Source organism: Zootoca vivipara, chromosome 16, assembly GCF_963506605.1.
Source record: "Zootoca vivipara chromosome 16, rZooViv1.1, whole genome shotgun sequence".
Lineage (NCBI taxonomy): Eukaryota > Metazoa > Chordata > Lepidosauria > Squamata > Lacertidae > Zootoca > Zootoca vivipara.
In genome coordinates, this window is record NC_083291.1 from 1,914,640 (window position 1) to 1,933,723 (window position 19,084).

At 41.0% G+C, this 19,084-nt stretch overlaps 1 protein-coding gene across 5 annotated transcripts in view; it reads left to right on the plus strand.

Annotated features, from left to right (window-relative positions):
* MLLT3 (MLLT3 super elongation complex subunit) overlaps positions 1 to 19,084 on the plus strand; it is a 101,602-nt gene that overhangs the window by 60,350 nt on the left and 22,168 nt on the right. For all 5 annotated transcript variants that reach the window (XM_060269012.1, XM_035097431.2, XM_060269013.1 and 2 more), the window contains exon 6: positions 38 to 640. In XM_060269012.1, coding sequence (XP_060124995.1) covers positions 38 to 640 — 603 coding nt within the window. The remainder of the gene's footprint in view (positions 1 to 37; positions 641 to 19,084) is intronic.

The window sequence follows — 19,084 nt, forward strand, 5'->3', positions numbered from 1 at the left end:
TATTTATAAGTTAACTTTGTGGTTTCCATTGTTGCAGGACCCAAGTAAGATTATAAGCACTTGCAGCAGCAGCAGTAACAGTTTTTCAAAGCCCCATAAATCAAATAAGGAGCACAAGGAGAAACCTTCTAAAGACTCGAAAGAACATAAAAGTGCCTTCAAAGAACCTTCCAGGGAACATAACAAATCTTCCAAAGAATCCTCCAAGAAACCCAAAGAAAACAAACCACTAAAGGATGAAAAAATAGTTCCTAAAATGGCCTTCAAGGAACCCAAACCCATGTCAAAGGAGCCAAAATCGGAAAACAGCATCCTTACCATAGCAGGTGGGCAGCAACAAGAGAGGAAAGCCCCCACGAAAAGGCCTCCGGGGATGGATTCTGAGGATCTCGCAGCCAAAAAGAAGAGGAAAAGTGGCTCAGAGGCTTTATTTAAGAGTTTTTCCAGTGCTCCCCCACTGATACTTACTTGTTCCACGGCGGACAGAAAACAGACAAAGGATAAATCTCAGTTTAAGATTGGGAAAGTCAAAATGGAAAGCGAGACACTGGAAAAGAAGAAGACCACATTACCCCCGTTTGATGATATTGTGGATCCTAACGATTCCGATATGGAGGAGAACATGTCCTCGAAATCTGAAGTAAGGTTTCTTTATGGCTATTATCCCTTTGCTACCTTCCTCAGTTTATCCCTTTAAAAAGAAGAAAAGAAAAAGGATGTACAGAATAGGTGGTATCAAACTAAGTTTTACTCAGAGCAGTGTTGGGTCCATTAATTTAATTGGGTCTACTCTGTGCAGTTTAGTTGAGCAGCACCGTGTGCATGCAGGTTCTGTTTCGTTATGCAAAACCATGGAAATTGGCTGTAGGCACTTTCATTTGCAGATGCTTTGGCTGGTTTCATTTTTGACCCTCTCAGGAGTTGCATCAGTTTGTTTTTGCTGTATTAATAATGCTGCAGAAATGTGTGTTAACGGAGGCCGTTCAATGTGATTGCTTCTCACTGCCAGAAAACAGATTGGGTTTTATGATTTTTTTTCCTCTTGTGGGCAGACATGTTATAGTGTATACTAATTGATGCATGCAAAGGGATAATACATTGAAAATCGGCTTTGAATGGGAAAGAGATGTGTAAATTTGTATCTGATTGCAACGGCTCGTTCTTAGCCAAGATGCAAATTGCTTGCCCACGTAGGCTTAAGATATCATTAATTGCTAGGGTCCCTCCAAGGCCCATTCATAGAAGTGTGTTCATCGCTTCTCTCAATTGGTAACTTAAAAATGAATATGCACATGGTCTAGAACAGTATTGTGTGTCCAGTTGACACAGGGTTGTTAAGCTGTGCTGACTGATAAGTTATCATTTGGTGCTAGTATTAATGAGTGTTGAACTTGCATTACATCAAAAAGTAAAATTCAGCAATGTGTTGGATTCATACTTCTGAAGCTCATGCTTATATGAGGCATATGAATTGGCTCTTAGATACCTGATAGTGTGAAATGAATGTAAACAACAGAATATATTTTAAGTGACACATACTTTAGCAAGAATCTCTGAACAGATGGTTGTCAAACTAGGTAGAGGAATACATTTCATAGGCATCAGGGTTGTAAGGTGTCCTTTATGACAGAAAAGAGATGAATATATTGAATTTACGTACAGTGGTACCTCTACTTACGAATTTAATGTGTTCCGAACGCACATTTGTAAGTCGAAAAAAATTGTAAGTCGAATCCCATAGGAATGCATTGGGAGAAAAAATTCGTAAGTAGAAGCAACCCTATCTGAAAATTCGTAAGTAGAAAAAATCCTATCTAAACCACATCCAAGATGGCGGACGGAGCTCCATTCGTAAGTAGAAACATTCGTAAGTAGAGTTAGTCGTAAGTAGAGGTACCACTGTAGTGAGTTGCCAACTGAGGATTGTAGGATCCACCTCAGACCTATTAACCTCTATCATGAATATTCTGGGAAAAGCAAAAGCCATTATCTCGCCTGATTTGAGTTCTGTAAGTTTGTAGGCCTACTTCAGTTATCCAAATTATTTGCTCTACAAAAAAGTTTTCTGGTGAACTCCTGTGCTGTCTCTTTTTTTGCTCATGAAAGTGTCATTTGGCGTGGAATGTGTAGTATTTGTGGGATTGGTGGGTCTTTGCATTAGGAAAGTAGACTAGGTGATTTTTTTTTCTATGCTTGTAGCACTAGATGAATTTCCTGGTTGTTGCTTTTTGAAAAGTTGATAGTTGTAATATTTAGAAGTTATATAGCACTTTCTGAATCTCCAGAGTGCTTCATGCGGACTTTCAGTACTTATTTTGTAGAAGGGATTGAAGCACATGAAATTGAGGTTTGTACAATTGCAGTGTATTAAAGTACTCTGCTGCCCTAGCACAACACCTGGAAAGTGTAGGATGAACAAATGACCAACAGGAAAACATATAAGCATCCCACAAGGAAATCAGAACAATTGATCATTGTCATGTAATGTCACAAACAAATTGGAACAAATGACTGGGTGAATGCTGGATAAATATCTTGTCTGGAGGAGCTCTCTCCTATTGAGCCTAGGCTCTGGAATTCCCTTTCCCAACAGGCCTGTTTGGCTCCATTATTCACTGGTATTCAGGTAGCTGTGCTGACTTGGCTGTTCCCAGCTGGTGTATGTGAGGATAGCTGTTTGGTGGTGCTACCCACTTTTTTGGATTAGTGCTGCTTTAAGTAGTATTTGTTGCAAGCTACCTTGGATGTCTGAGTGACAGGTATAATACCGATGTTTTAAAATACGCTTCCAATTCAGTGAAAAGTTCTAATTGTCCAAAAGGCTGACTTACATTAAAATTGAAGGACACACAAATCTTGTTTGGTGATATATGCAATATGGGCACAGCAACAAAGCCAACAAGATTTCCTGGCCCAATACACCCCCACAGTCTATTGGCAAGAACTTCTTATATTATTATAGTTGTTGTTGTTTTATATGCTACCCATCTGACTGGGCAGATAATAATAATAATAATAATAATAATAATAATAATAATAATAATAATAATAATAATAATCATAAATTATTTATACCCCACCCACCTGGCTGGGTTTCTCCAGCCACACTGGGCGGTTTCCAACAGAATATTAAAATACAGTGAACTATTAAACATTAAAAGCTTCCCTAAACAGGGCTGCCTTCAGATGTCTTCTGAAAGTCTGGTAGTTGTTTTTCTCTTTGACATCTGGTGAGAGGGCGTTCCACAGGGCAGGTGCTACTACCGAGAAGGCCCTCTGCTTGGTTCCTTGTAACTTGGCTTCTCACAGGGAGGGAACCGCCAGAAGGCCCTCGGTGCTGGACCTCAGTGTACAGGCTGAACGATGGGGGTGGAGACGCTCCTTCAGGGATACTGGGCCCAGGCTGTTTAGGGCTTTAAGGTCAGCACCAACACTTTGAATTGTGCAGTAAACCACAATAAATGGTTGAACACGAAAAACTTCCCTATATAGGGCTAACTTCAGATTTAGAAGACACCTGAAAAGTCTTTTTAGAAGACTTCATCTCCTTGGCATCTGATGGGAGGGCGTTCCACAGGGAGGGCACCACCACCGAGAAGGCTCTCTGCCTGGTTCCCTGTAACCTCACTTCTTGCAGGGAGGGAACCGCCAGAAGGCCCTCAGAGGTTGCCTCGGTTAACTTATAGGACTGTTTCAAAGGTTAAAAGGGGTAGAGAGAAGACAAATGTACACAGCCCTGAGCTCCTGGGAGGAAAGGCAAGATGTAAATATATAATGCCATTCCTGTAAAAAATAAATAAATCATTCATGTAAAGAAAAATAGGCATTCACGAAGCCAGAATGGCATCCCTCCTCTTGCTTTAACTGCAACACTACAGTCCTGATGTTTTACAACAAAGCAAAAATCTTGCCAACACTGAAGGTATAAAAATATGTGCACCCACATATAGTAGTTTATTGTCAAAATCAGCTGGTCATTGCAGAATAGTTTTTAATTGCTTTACAAAATAGGATTAGAGAGGGAGAGAGATTAACATAATCCTATATCTGTTCAAAAATAAATCCCATTGATTTGCAGCACAATCCTAACCACCCACTCAAATTCTGTAGGATTTATCCCCAGATGAATGGGATTAAGATGGCAGCCTTACTCCCAGAAAAGTGAGCATAAGATCCTGGAAAGCATAAGATTCTCTTCAAAATTATTCAATAGATAAAATATATAATATGCTATTCCTTGCGCACACACACACACAAAAGAAACAACAAAACTTTCCCAAAATTCCTCTGTGTTGGAATTGCTTTTAGGTGTTTTCAGATAATTAAATTGCACTATTGTTTTTCCTGCCCTGGGCTTATTTGGAGTGGCAGGATATACATATGTGTGTGTGTGTTTTCACATTTTGGCCAAAGCGGATGAAATTTGCAGACACATGAGCCCTTCCAGAGCGAATCAGACCTGCCAAATGGCAGACAAATAGGCGCAGGGAAATTAATGCAGAGCACCTTCAAAGTTTTTTTAAAAAGAATTGAAGGCATAGTATTTTTTATTTTCTTTTTTTGTGGTTGACCCTTCTGAGGGGTTGAAAGGCTGGTGGGCATAACTGTGGTGGTCTGATTCTGAACTGGAGGCACGTATTGTGCTAGGAAAAAAATAAAGTAATTAATAGATTTACAGCGCAGTCCTTTTATACATGTGTCCTCAGACGCAAGTCTCATTGTGTTCTGTGGGGGTTACTCACAAGTAAGGGGGTGTGGGGTTGCATCCTAAGTTTTTGAAGACTTATGAGCTACATGGCCTTGTGAACAGCAGAAATATTTGGTTTTTACGATAAAGGATACTTCTAGATCACCTTTATTGCTCTTGATTTTTATTTTCAAGAAATACCAGTAACTTTCTGATGTTGCTTCATAGAAGTTACGTATTACTTACCCTTTTAAATTAAACATCTTTAGAGAGAAGTTTCAAACGCTACTCTCTTTTAACACTAAACATCTAAAAATAGCACTAAACGTTAAGTGCCTGGCAATTTTCTTTGCCGCTCTGACCAGTGTAAAATGCTGATTAAAACTCATGCTGCAGAGACAGGCTGCATTTCAGCAGAATTTATTTTTTAATGGCACCTCTTGGCCAGAAGAGGTAAATTAAAATTATCCCATCGCATAAAGGAGTTGTTGAGAATAAATGCATTGCTAGAAATGAAGTGGGATTCTTCAGGGTGCTCAGAAGCTGAGTAAGTTTTAACTCCCTTGCAGCCTCATTCATAGACAGTTTATACTGTCTGGAGCCAGGCAATAAATAGCTTGCTAGATAAACCATCATTAGGTTTTCCCATGATGAAAGCTCCTTGCAGACAGAAGGTGGTCTTTCGTTTTATGTCTAAGGTGGGTCTTTAACGACTGTTTCTCTTAGTGTGGGGCAAAGGTTGTAAAACACAGAAAGGATGTGGCTGAAATTGCCTCCCTTCATTTTTATACCATGGCCCTAACTCTGTTACAACTAGGGCTAAATGATGTTTCCGTTCCACGCTTTGAAATGCGTCTGATGCACCGAGATCTTGAAGGCAAACCATTTGTAAGCACATACAAGCTGCAGTTTCTTTCTGAAAGTTTTAGCCAAAACATGGGGATTTAGAGAAACAGTTAATCAACAAGCATGTTGAGGATATTAATGCAGCCAAAATAGCTTTACACTTTGTAAGAAAAACGACATTGCATTTCTTTGTAGATGAGAGCTGAACTTTTTAATAGCAACATTTTTCAATTGTCAGGTATAGAAAACTGCTGCCGACTTTTTTTGCCGCTTCAGATAGTAAAGGCACGGCCATTCAGTGGTGATTCTGAAATGGACTGCTGTTGTCCGCTATTTCCAGATGCAACTGCCACTCTCTGCTGAGTAGAAACATTGAGTGACTTTTAGCTGCATATTGTGGAATATGCTGCCTTTGTCCTACGTGGAAATGTAAACATGCTTTTAATTAGCAGAAATGTAAGGGTTAATATAGCCCAGAAGCAAAATACCTGCAGGTATGGGTACTAGCATGCTCATCTAATCAATAATCTCTGTCCGTTATGCCTAGATACCGCAAACCTTGAGTTCAGTTGCACTACCACACTATTATTCTAGATATGTCAGATTTTCCTTGTGTATGTTTCCTGGCAAAAACAAATCTCAAACGTTTTCCTACTTTTATCTAAACTATGCACACGGTTACACAGATAGATAGATAGATAGATAGATAGATAGATAGATAGATAGATAGATATAGATATATGATATCCTTGTCGTTTGAGGATGTTAAGCATTAATCTCAGCAGCGATCCAGATATTAACCACTGTGGTAGATCTTTTAAGGTATGAGTAACATTTATATGGGCTAGCAAAGCCATCCAGAAGCGCTTGTTCATTCAGGCAGGTCAAAATTCCATACTGTGACTTTTGTTGGCTCTCATCTGAAGTGTGTACTGGAACAAGGCAAAGGGCCGGGGGGGGGGGAGGTGTAAAATTTATGGCTATTGAGGCAGTGGGAGAGTAGCTTGGTTCACTTAAAACTCTAAAAGCTCTGCCTTTCTCTTTTTTAAAGAGCTGTAGGGCCTACAAAACTTCAATCGCAGGATGTTTGATTTCATGAAAAAAATATGCTCACCAGTTTCCTACCCTGCGCCATGCTTGGCCTTGTTTTCGCCGTCTGCCTGGTGGTGGGTCTTGCATTATTTACACAAGCGGCTAACTGTTTTGTAAAGTGGAAAATTTGAAACCTCTGATCCCTTTATGGATTATTTCAGGCCGAACCTGCGGCTTATGAAAATAACTGTGGCCGAGGGGAGACGGGAGTGGTGTTCTGTTTTCTTGCCTTTCTATCAATACACCTCGTTGAACAGGGAGAATCAAAGTCAGGAGCGTCATCTCGTAAATTAGGATGGGGAACTTTTGTCGACCCAAGCTCCACATGGGTGGGGACCGAGGCAAAAGTGAGCACAGCAATAAGTGAATGCTACCTTTCTTCCGGTAGGCTAGTTTCTTCACCCTCACACACATTCCCTTATTCTCCATCCTGGCAAAGAAGAGGGATTGTCAGAGCTGAAGGACTCATTCCAGCCAGGCGAATACACAAGGAGGATGCAAAGGGGGGCTTGTAAGAGCTGCTTCTTGGGACAGTGTCTCATCTGTAGAGTATCCCAAGAGCCAGATAGGGTGGCCTGCAAGTCTGCATTGGGCCTCCATCCTTGAGGTCCCCTGTCCTGGTTGTGGATCCATATGGAAGTCTTAGACTTCCCCATCTGCCATGTAGGAACGTGAGAATGGGGGCAGAGATCTTCTTGTGCCCAACCCAGAGCAGCTCCTTTAGCCATGGGCTGCACAGTCACTCACCCACAAAGGAATTCACCCACCCGAAAGGGTTGGTGTGTGTGCAAGTCCCACCAGAATAGCCTGCAGAAATTGCAAGGAGGGATGAACTGGCCTGGTTTGACTGGATTCCAAGCTGTATTGCCATCGCTCAACAGCACTGGGCTTAATTGCTACACCAGCTCCTGGCTGGTGGGTTCCCCCTTCTGTCCCGATTTTCGCACCAGCCTAACATTGTCATTTGATGTGGCAGTGGCTATGTCACTCCATCATTCCTCTGCTTCCTGGCCAGGGTTTGGGTTTCTATGCTCACAGTGATGTGAACCAAATGCACCAAATTACACATTTAGATGTGTGGTGATGACAACCCAAAGAGAATAATCAAGGAAATTACAGGTTGTGGCCAATGAAGTTATCTTGCTGCAAGAGTTCTGCCAGTGCAATGGAACTTCCTTTCCCTGCACACACCCCAAATCTCCTCTGCAAGATGTGGGAGCTCCCATAATAGATTGGGGGGGCATGAGAAGAATGGGAGATGAAGTCCTGTTGCACAGACAGAAGTCCTTGTGCTGTCGAGACATTATTGGATACAGCCCTGTTTGTTTTAAATTAGAAAGAGGAAAATTAAATGCAAAAACATTAGTGATGTTTTTAATGTGCTCAGTACAGAGTTTCAATATCCACAAAGAAATCAGTGTGTGTTCTGAGTATACCCTAGATGAGTTTGAATCTTTGTTCCCTTAGATTGCATGTGTGCCTAAAGCAACATTGATGATACATTTGCTGACCATGGCATCCTGCTGACTGTATAAATGCAAAATGTGCAGAACAGTATTTCCTTCACTAAAGATGGACAATAGGTGATAGATGGAAACTATCTATACCAGGGGTAGGCAACCTAAGGCCCGTGGGCCGGATGCAGCCCAATCGCCTTCTCAATCCAGCCCACGGACGGTCAAGGAATCAGCGTGTTTTTACATGTAGAATGTGTGCTTTTATTTAAAATGCATCTTTGGGTTATTTGTGGGGTATAGGAATTTGTTCATTCCCCCCCCCCCAAAAAAATATAGTCCGGTCCACCACATGGTCTGAGGGACGGTGGACCAGCCCATGGCTGGAATAGGTTGCTGATCCTTGATCTATACCAGGGGTCAGCAAACTTTTTCAGCAGGGGGCCGGTCTACTGTCCCTCAGACCTTGTGGGGGGCCAGACTATATTTTGGGGGGAAATGAACGAATTCCTATGCCCCACAAATAACCCAGAGATGCATTTTAAATAAAAGGACACATTCTACTCATGTTAAAACATGCTGATTCCTGGGCCATCCCGCGGGCCAGATTTAGAAGGCGATTGGGCCGCATCCGGCCCCCGGGCCTTAGTTTGGGAACCCCTGATCTATACCTATAATAAAAGTATAAGGGTGTTGTCGTGCTGCAGTTTGCTTTGCCACAGAGAGGTGGCGATGTGAACTACAATGTGACAAGAGTCAATGTGGATGGGTGGCCCAGTTGAGCTGTGGGGAGGTAGATCCTGAATAGGCTGCAGCAGCCTCCGCCTCCAGCAACCTGCTTGCTTTGCTGGCTCCTGCCTGCCAGCTCTGGGGCCTCTGCCCCCAGCACTTAGGCCCCCTGGCTAGCAGGTACCACTGCTGGTCACCCTGTTCCTCAGTCAACTGGGGGAATCCTCATCCGCTGATGAGGATGAAGAGTCAGCCTGCTAGGAGGAACAGGATGGGAAAGGGGAAACCAGTTAGAGGCAGTGGCCTCATAATCCCCAGCTGCTTCTGACCTCCTTCCTGCAGTGCTCCTGCAGCTGGGCCAGCTCTTCAGCCTGTTTGGCTACAGCATAAAGTGGAAAGGGGGAGGGTTGAGTGGGGTTAAATAGGGTGTGGGGGGGAGGTTCAGGGATGGGGTAGGCAGGATTGGTAAGTGAAGCAAGCAGAGGTTTAAGTAGCCCCCAGTTTAATCTATTTTTTGTATATTTTAAATCTATGTTTTTATATTTAATTTATGTTTTTTTTTATATTTTCTTGCTGAAAGGTCAATTGTGGCAGTCACCTGGGCTTCTACTGAATTAATGGCTTGCATATTTTAAAATTGTTTTTGAAAGTTGCACCATTAGTGTCTGTTTAATTAACCATAAAATGCAGCTGTGGTTTCAGCTAAAGATCTAATAATTTGTCTGTTATCAATTTTTAGTAGACTATTCCGACCCGACTCTCTTTGTCTTGTAAAACCTCCAGGCCCTTATTAACTGAATACCTTTCCTTTCTGCCAAAGCCTGAAGGCAAGGTGTGATTATTTTTTAGCAGATAACTGAGTGAAATATAGTCATAATGAAACGGGAACCCATGTGGAGCTTGAATAATAGCTTTCCATTTTGGAATAAGTGATGGGGGTTTGGGGAAAATTTGCTGTAAAGTAGTCTTTTTATGTTTCTGATTAAAAGGAGGTGTGCCTTCAGCTGAATTTAAGCTGATAATATGCGTTGAAAACCTCTGCTGTAGTTTCCATGAATGTGTCATGCCATTATTAAGTAGCATCACTCTGTCAAACAAGCTGAGCACTTTTAATCACTGCAGCCAGATTCTCACAGCGTCAGGCGGTACTTGCAAGAGATACTGTGTGAATTTGACATGATGCAAATCACTCATAGTGAGTTGACCATATCCAGAAATGTGAGAAGACTGAATTACTTGGTAATTTTTATTATTATTCACAAATGGCAAAATAACAAACGAAGAAGGAAACAACATGATCCAGCCACATTCAAGCTTCCCACCAATGTTAATTGCTTCACAACATACTTAAACACAGCCCTCCGAAAGCACTGCGACTTAAATGAATGCTGAACAGAGCATTGTACACATACCTGAAACATAAGGACACTTTGATGGATAGATGCTTGGTTTAGTTTAATAGTATAGTTGATGGGACTAATTCCCCTCCCCTTTATTTTAATTTTATTGTATATTTTATACTTACAATTTATTTTCATATATTATCCTGGTTGGCATACCTCAGGCATCCCCAAACTGCGGCCCTCCAGATGTTTTGGCCTACAACTCCCATGATCCCTAGCTAACAGGACCAGTGGTCAGGGATGATGGGAATTGTAGTCCAAAACATCTGGAGGGCCGAAGTTTGGGGATGCCTGGCATACCTATATGCAATAATTTTGAACTGCCTAAGACCATGGGAATTACAGCTGTTGAACATTTTGTGTATTTATGTGCAAAGGCACTGATAATATATATATTTACAAACAAAAAAAGAAGATTAGTACTTAAATTGGCTGTGGATTGGGCCCCTTCTATGGTCTGCAAGCTTAGATAGTAGTTGCAGTTTTATATTCAGCCTGAAATGGAATATTTTTTAGATCGAAAATTGCATTCTTGAATAGCTTTTTCTTCTCCATCCTGAGATTGCCCAATATCACTTCTGCACAGTTCATTTCTGCAGTGTGCCGATAGGCAGTTACTCTTCAAGACTGATAACCAAGATTGTCCATATCTTTCATATCTTTGTAAATGGTTTACAAAGGTGTTGAAAGACCTTTTCCTTTGTGTAGGTTATGAAGTCATGCTGTACAGTGGAGAAATCTTCTTCTTTTCCCCTAATGTAAGCCACAGCCACAAACATCCTTACATTCTCTTTTGCCAATGAAACATTTCCCTTGAGTAATAAGTACCATTTCCTTGACCCCTTAATCCAGGTTCCCACATTTTATCTTTCCATTTTTTACAGTAAGAGTAGCTGCCAGTAGACAATGCTTTGCATGTATCATGCTAGCTGTAGTCATCACACAGGCAGTTGAATTTCACTGCTATTTTTGCTGGATTAAATCATCAGTATAAGTGAAATGGAAGAGCAGTATATGAGCTTTTCCAAAACAAACCCAGTCTTTTTTGCCAGGGCACACTGAAACGTTTTTTAAATATGGCACACATAGTTATTCCCTTCCCCTGCAATCTTCACAATATCCATCTCACCATATTTATAATCAGTCCTTCTCAAAGTCCCAGGACAGAATTACATACATGGAAAATCAAAAAGTTATACAATTAAAATAATACACATAAACCAATTGCTAATATCCAAGTATAAGTTAAAATAGCCCCACCAAGAAAAATTCCAATAGCCCATACATCTGAGCCCTTGCAGGATAATTTTTATTTTGCAATACTGATATCATGTACCACCTGAGCTTTGCTTTATGGTAATTATTTCTACTTGACGTTTTCAATTGAAATTTATATACTTTCTCCCATCAGTTTTCTTGTATTAACATAGATATGCTGTTTCCTTTGTCTGGGGCCCATTTGATCCTACAGTCTTTCATTTGTTCCAGTTTGTAGTTCTAATGTACAGTAGAAGTATTTACAATTAATATATTTTCCGAAACATCAGTCTCTTTTATTGGGCATTGAAACTTAAGATTTCAATTAAGAGGGATTATAGATGAAAATATTCATGGGGCAGCGGTGCCCTCGTGTTCAGTACAATTCTATACAGTCAACTCATAGGTAAGCCTCATTGTGTTCAGTGATTCTTAACTCCTAGGGAAGGACTGTTGTGTTAATTTCTTAGTAAGATAAAATCCCATTTTGTTCAGAATAGAATTTGAAACATTATTCATTTTAAAAATGCATTATAACTAGAAAGAAAGCACTAGATTTGAAACTGAGGAGATAAAGTAGGCATGCTAAACTGCGCAACTGTCTTGCCTCTGTCAGCACAAAAAGTCTTAGTGATAATAGCTTTTCTGCACTTTAGCTCAACTATCCAGCATTCAATCTCCCGTCCTTTGCTAGAAGAGAGACTTTGAGATTCCATTTGAAAGAAGTAACTTATCAGGAGCTTACAAGCTTTGATATCTTGCTTTTAATGTCTATTATATCAATACAGTATCTGGGAATAAAACAATATGGATAGAATAATCTGTGCTCCTATTGCAGTGATTTGTTTTATGAAGAAGTTTGTCAAGATAGAACCATCCTTTTGAGGTTTTGCGTAGAGACTGGCTTCATGATTTCAAGGCTACTAGTTTGCTGCAAATTCACAATCCAACATACTGTTAACAATAAGATATTCTATTATATGTATACCCAAATGAAATTTATTGTAGGCTCTGAGAGAGCCACACAATGTCATTTGCACTGTCTTTGCTTCAAGTGAAAATCTGTTTGCTGGAACATTATTGTTCCATTCCTTAGTGAGCAATTTCAGCTCCAGTTACAATGTATGCAATAGTTTGATAACGGTCCAGGCTTTTATGACTTTTTAATTCTTTGTGTAGAGCCATCGAGTATGCTATTTTTCATTCATTTTAAAATATGTTCCTTTTGCTTCAAAGGATTGCAGCTAAGCTCCCCATGAAATTGATTAGATTAATTTATTTCTGAACACTTCCTCTTCAGGAGCTTATACAGCAATGCCTAAAATGAGTTTTTGTTCATATGTAGCACATATATAACTGTACGGTTGAAAATGAGCTATTGTTTCAGATTTTATTTTTATTTTTAAAGCAGAATACAAAGGACCTAAGCTCAGCATGCATTCTGAGTAAATAGGCATATACGTTGAAACTTGGTTATGAAAAAATTCCTCCTAATCGGCTACCAGCAATTAAAGCTCATTTGCCCCCCTCCTTTCCCTCTCCACCTGAATTATGAAAAGCCTGCATTGTACTAGCAGGGTAGACAATGGACAGAGCTGATAAAACGTTATGCTGAATCTTGGGATCTTAAGGAACTTGGTTCCCTTGGTCAGAGATGTTCTCTGCATCCTGGTGAAAACAAACCTGAATCTTTCAGAACAGTGAACATGGTTGTTTGATTGTGAGTTGGAAAGGTGCATATGAAATCACATGGAGAGCTGTACCAGGAAAAAGTGACCTGAAATTTACAGCATGCTATTCATTGAAAGCGAATTATTTGAAAATGATTCATAGATGTTATTTAACTCCAAGTAGGTTGGGACGTGGGTGGTGCTGTGGGTTAAACCACAGAGCCTAGGGCTTGCCGATCAGAAGGTCGGTGGTTCGAATCCCCGTGACGGGGTGAGCTCCCGTTGCTTGGTCCCAGCTCCTGCCAACCTAGCAGTTTGAAAAAATGAACTGCAAGTAGATAAATAAGTAACGCTCCAGCAGGAAGGTAAACGGTGTTTCCGTGCACTGCTCTGGTTTTCCAGAAGCGGCTTAGTCATGCTGGCCACATGACCCAGAAGCTGTACACCTGTCCCTCGGCCAATAAAGCTATATGAGTGCCACAACCCCAGAGTCATCCGCAACTGGACCTAACAGTCAAGGGTCCCTTTACCTTTACCTTTAGGTTGGCTAAGATTCATAAAACAGAATCAGATATCTGTTGGAAATGTAAAGAAGTGGAAGGAACATTCCTCCACATGTGATGGGCATGTAAAAAGGTAAAAGTGTTTTGGGAAATTATTTATAATGAATTGAAAAAAAATGTTCAAAACTATTTTCCAAAAAAATAACCTGTGTCCTTTTTGTTGGGGATAACCCAGACTGAAATTCCCAGGTGTCAGAAAAGATTATTTATGTATGCAACAACCGTGGCCTGTGTTTTGTTAGCCCAAAAATGGAAAGTGAGTGAGGTCCCAACTAAACAGGATTGGCAGCTTAAGTTGACAGAATATGCACAACTTGCTGATTTAAGATATATAGAATAAGAGAGCAAGAAGAACATATGTTGAAAGAAGATTGGAAAACATTTATTGAGTATATGGGAAATGACTATGTACAGCTGAAAATGCAGCATTAAGATAAATTCAACAGAGTAAATCATTTTAATGGACATGAAAGTGGAAAACTGATTTGAATGTTTATAGTAAAATATGCAGGGAGGTATGATATGTAAAATGAACCGTGGAAAGAGAAAAGAAAGGGAAGTCATTGGATAATTTAAAGTTTGAAAAATGTTTATTTGGAATTGTAAAATTGAAAATTTAATAAAAATTATTATAAAAAAGGAAAGGAGCTGTACCAGTATAGCAGATTTGCTGACTCTCCCAACTTCTCCTGGGTAAATCTATAGGTCCAGAAGATTTGAGTGATTGGGAGTATCAAATGAATTCTCTAAAAACACTCAGTGAAACAGAAACATTTCAATGCTAAAAAACTTAGTTTGCACTGTAACTGAGCAAATATGTGATAACTGAGGGCTTCTCCACAATGATCTGAGGTGATTCTTCAGGTAACCTAGAAATGAGATTTTATGCACAGTTTTCAGCATCTGTGCATTATGCTGATGTGAAATGGCTCTAGCTGAAAGCTGTTATATACCAGCTGCAATTCCCAGACAACATACTAAAAGTTGCAGTGTTCGGCTTATTGCAAAATGGGTTGCTGGTTTTTTCACAGCATGATAATTCTGCTCCATCTCTTATTAGGAGTGCTTGAAAATTTTGTCATACCAAATGCAGGAATGGGAAAGACCCTAACCCTTTGTAAGAAGGCCTACTTGGTTGGTGCTTTGGATTCACAAGAACGTTTTAATTATGTTTCTTCCACTGCGCTTCCAGTCGTCTCACAGCAGGTCTAATGTGTCTCTGCGCACAGTGTTTGAGCGACTGATCCATGTGGAATGAAGAAGCCTCTAACTGGCACTTTCAATTTGAGATACTTGGTGAGACCAATTTAGTTTAGTTTGGAACGATCCCATCTATGTGTCACTGATGTACCGTGTCATTGAGCAATCACAGTTGGAAGGCGGTTTATTCTGCAGGTAGGCTTCATGATAATGAGAACAAAACCTCGGTTGTTGAACGCAATCCATTCCGGAAGACCGTTCGACTTCTGAAACGTTCGACAACTGAGGCGCAGATTCTGATTGGTTGCCAGAACTTCTTGCACTCAAGCGGAAGCCGTGTCGGATGTTCGGGTTCCGAAAAATGTTTGAAAACTGGAGCATTTACTTCCAGGCGTTCGGGAACCGAAACATTCGAAAACGGAGCCATTTGGGAACCGAGGTTTGACTGTACTGGGATGTGTCACTAGAAAAGGCCACAATTAGCATTGGGTCAGGTTTGGAGGTTTTCACCTTGCCATGAAACTTGTGGCCATGTGATCTGGCAGAGAATTGGATAACTCTACAACCTGTCTCCAAATAGGGAGAGTAGTTTTCCAAGTCTGTTAAGTGAGGAGAAGTGAATAGGGTAATGATACGAGAAGGATTTAGCCAAATAACATGTTGCCACAGAAGCCTTTGCAATTGATTTTGCTGCCTTAAATAGAGCCTTTCGTGAGGACTGGTTGTAGTAGCCTGCTACTAGACCTTAGTAGGCAAGTAGACTCAGCTTCAGCATTCGAAATTTGCCAGGCACATTTTGCACCAGGCTATCAGCCACTTGCAACCAAGTGAAGATGCCCAGGTGTCAGGATGGCGCCTGACGTCTCCCCCATCTGGAGGTGCATGCCTGGCGATCCTTGGATCTGGACGTTTTTCACACACCAGCAACACCTCCTGTAGTATTCTGTCTGTGATATCTGCACAATCAGAATAAATTTCAGGAACCAAAAAACTGTATCGAAAAATACGATTTTTGAGCCGCCTGGCCCCAAAACGGCAACTAGGCATTCCGTTTTGGTAACTGTAATCCTGGTTTAATGAGCTATTTGGCGCCTAATTTATATACCTGAGCTTCTAACACACTTCAGTTGGGAGGAAGTGGGAAGCGTCATTTTGAAAGATAAAATTGTGTTGGTCTTCTAGATTATGGTATACGAAATAAATATTTCTGATCAGAGACTGTTTTAAAATACCATTAAATATACATGGGCAATTAAGAGATAAATCTGGAGAGGGCGTTTTAATAAGGTGATAACACACTCCATTATATGGGTGCAAACATTTTAGCTGAAGTGTTGACAACTGATACCCTAATGCTGTAGAAGAAAATTCTTCACATAGCTGAGGATAATGGATAGCTACTTAAATAGCTGAGATTTTGAACCCAGTTTTGGAATGAAATTATTTTAATGGCATGAAGTGGCATTTAGAAAAACAAAATAGTAAAAACTATTTTTTTGTCATCTAATTTAAGTTAGTATTTGCAATAATGGGCTAGCAATAGGGCACTCACACATTATTAACTATCTACCGCAAAACCCCAGTTGTCCTTTAACAACATGGTGAAAAAGAGGAGCATTGTTTGTGTATATTTTAGTTTGCAGCTTTTTACATTGTATAAACTTTCTGTGAATGTTTGACAGTGCACTTGTGTTAATTATCATAGCTGAACTTTATTTCATGATTTTTCCAATGAGACCGCCCATTGTATTTGTGTATCCCCTGATCATATTTAATCACCATGTGAAAGGGTAGATGATACGTTGGTGTAGGAAGCCTACTAGAGTAGATACGCAAACACATGGTGTGTGTGTGTGTGTGTGTGTGTGTGTGTGTGTGTAAAAATGTATTTTAGACAACTTCCTTTGCAAAATTTGCTTTGGCAGTGAACCTCAGCAGCAGAAAACTGCTGCAAGAAAAACACCAGAATTTCAGCCAAAGAAAACATTTTCTGCCCTTGGTAGCCTTGCCTGATTTATTAATACCTTTTTGATCTGCTTGGATTTTGAAAGACTAATATTCATGAGGGATTGCATGCATAAGCAGCTAGTGTTTTTCTAGTTCCATTTAAAGAGTCCTACAATGTATCATTTGAAAGTCCATGGCACATTCCCATACATCAAATAGTTTAATTTGACAAACACGGTTCAAGGACCTTTGAATTCAAAACCAACGATGGCCACTGATTCATTAAGTAGTAGGCTGCATACCACCAAGCTTCCTAGATGTCCGGTGAAGCTGGCTGTCATTCGTTTAACCATTTCAAAGTTGCATAAGTGTTGGGTAACTCCATGCATAAGAGAGGGACGGTAGTTTGTTTCCATTCCAGGGCAAGATGCACTCATTAAATCCTTCCTGCTATGTAACAGTTAATAGACGGGAAGACCTGCCTATGAAAAGGGTTGTAAGGTAGAGTAGTTATTTAGTGGAATTATTCACGCTAAAGGGCCTTGCATATCCTGTCCTCATCGTTTAAGTTTTCTGCCTATGGTTCATGCTACCTATTGGTAATAACTGGTGCTAGAAACATCCGTTTAGAGCCGATGTTTTATTTCTGCATTGTTCACAATTTCCGACTCAACTGGGTAAGACTGAAGAAAAAGGAGGGCACGAAGCCAAAGGAAACAAGAAACATAAAGCAGGAAGCTTAAGAGAGAAGTGGCGAATCAGAGAGAGAAAGGAAGATGAGGAAAATCTAGTTAAGGACAGGGGAGGGTCTGGACTGTTGACCACTCCACTCTTGACCACCACGTTGATACAGTCCTGTACACATATCCGCCCCATGTTGTACATCTTGCTGGGCATTTTGATTATTTCACATTTTTCCATCTGTCTGCAAGTGCCTGCCCCCCACCACCTCTGAACTCTCCTCCTCCCCTTCCTCCACAGTGGGGGATCGTTGCAAAACACAAGAGAGGAGATAATGGATCAATAATAGGCTACAGCAAGCGCAGCCAGCCCCATTTAGTTCTTCGTTTTGAAATGCTCGTGCTCTATTCACCAAAGCCTTCAAACAGAGTTTGGGCACAGAGGGGAAGGAGAATATCACACCCCCCCCCCTAAAATGCTGGCTCCGGAACAGCAGTCCGATGCAGAGTAAACCCAGTCTGCATGGAAAAGGCCCATGCAATCTTTTCCCAGTGTTTTTGGAGTCAGGCTGGGCTTACATACGCAGGAGTCTCTCTTTGGCGGCCAGCTTTCCTCAACCTGGGGCTTTGCAGATGTTTTAGATTACAACTTGCGCCAGCCAGCTGATTGCTCCAAAACATCTGGGGGGCTCCAGGTTGGAGAAGGCTGGAGAGTAGACCTTATTCCTATACGTTGGTGCAAGGAGTACTCTGGGACAGGGGAAGAGCTACACCCTGACCGAAAAGGGCATGAATCCCACAGGGTGCAGAGTGTATAATTTTTGTGCTCCTCCGATTCCCAGCTGTGAGAACTACAGATGTCATTCATCTGAGAGGAACAGCTGTTAACTCCCTCCCCACCCCCCAGCATCCTCAGAAAAAGAGAGATGTTCCATTAACTTACTCACAATCTTTTTGATTGTGAGGCAAGGCTTTAAAAGGCTGTAAATCTGCCTCCTTGTTACGAAGGGCAACAATAGATTGATTTACGGCAGAAGAGCAACTGTTGGGCTTATGCAAGCTGAATGCATGAATGTGCAAGTTAGCACCAAATTTTACAGAGGCCAGATATTATTGGTGCTGTGTTTTGTCAAGGATTTTAGTATCTTATTAATTGGGCTGGGGATTTTTAGCTATGGCTATCCCGAATCTGTCTTTGTGAGCTAGGACAAAAGCTGAACCGTTCTGCATAGCTTACTGCCGCTGCAGCAGTGTTGGGGCAAGCTTTCTTTCCAGTGGAGAGCAACGTGGTCATTGCAGGGCAGTTCTTAGCAGGCCAGAAATGACCAGAACTTGCTGAACCACTAACTGGCGACAAAGATATCTCCCAAACACATTGCTTGGGTTCTTTGTAGTTTTCACTGTGTGCAAAATTCCAGCCTTAGAATACAGACAGAGTTAGCATTGCTATCAGTGGATATGACTTTCAGTAGCTGCTAGGCATGAGTGACAGAGGCCATGCTCTCTGCCTTTGCAGCTAGAGGCCATATGCTGCTGAACCCATTTGCCGGACAGGA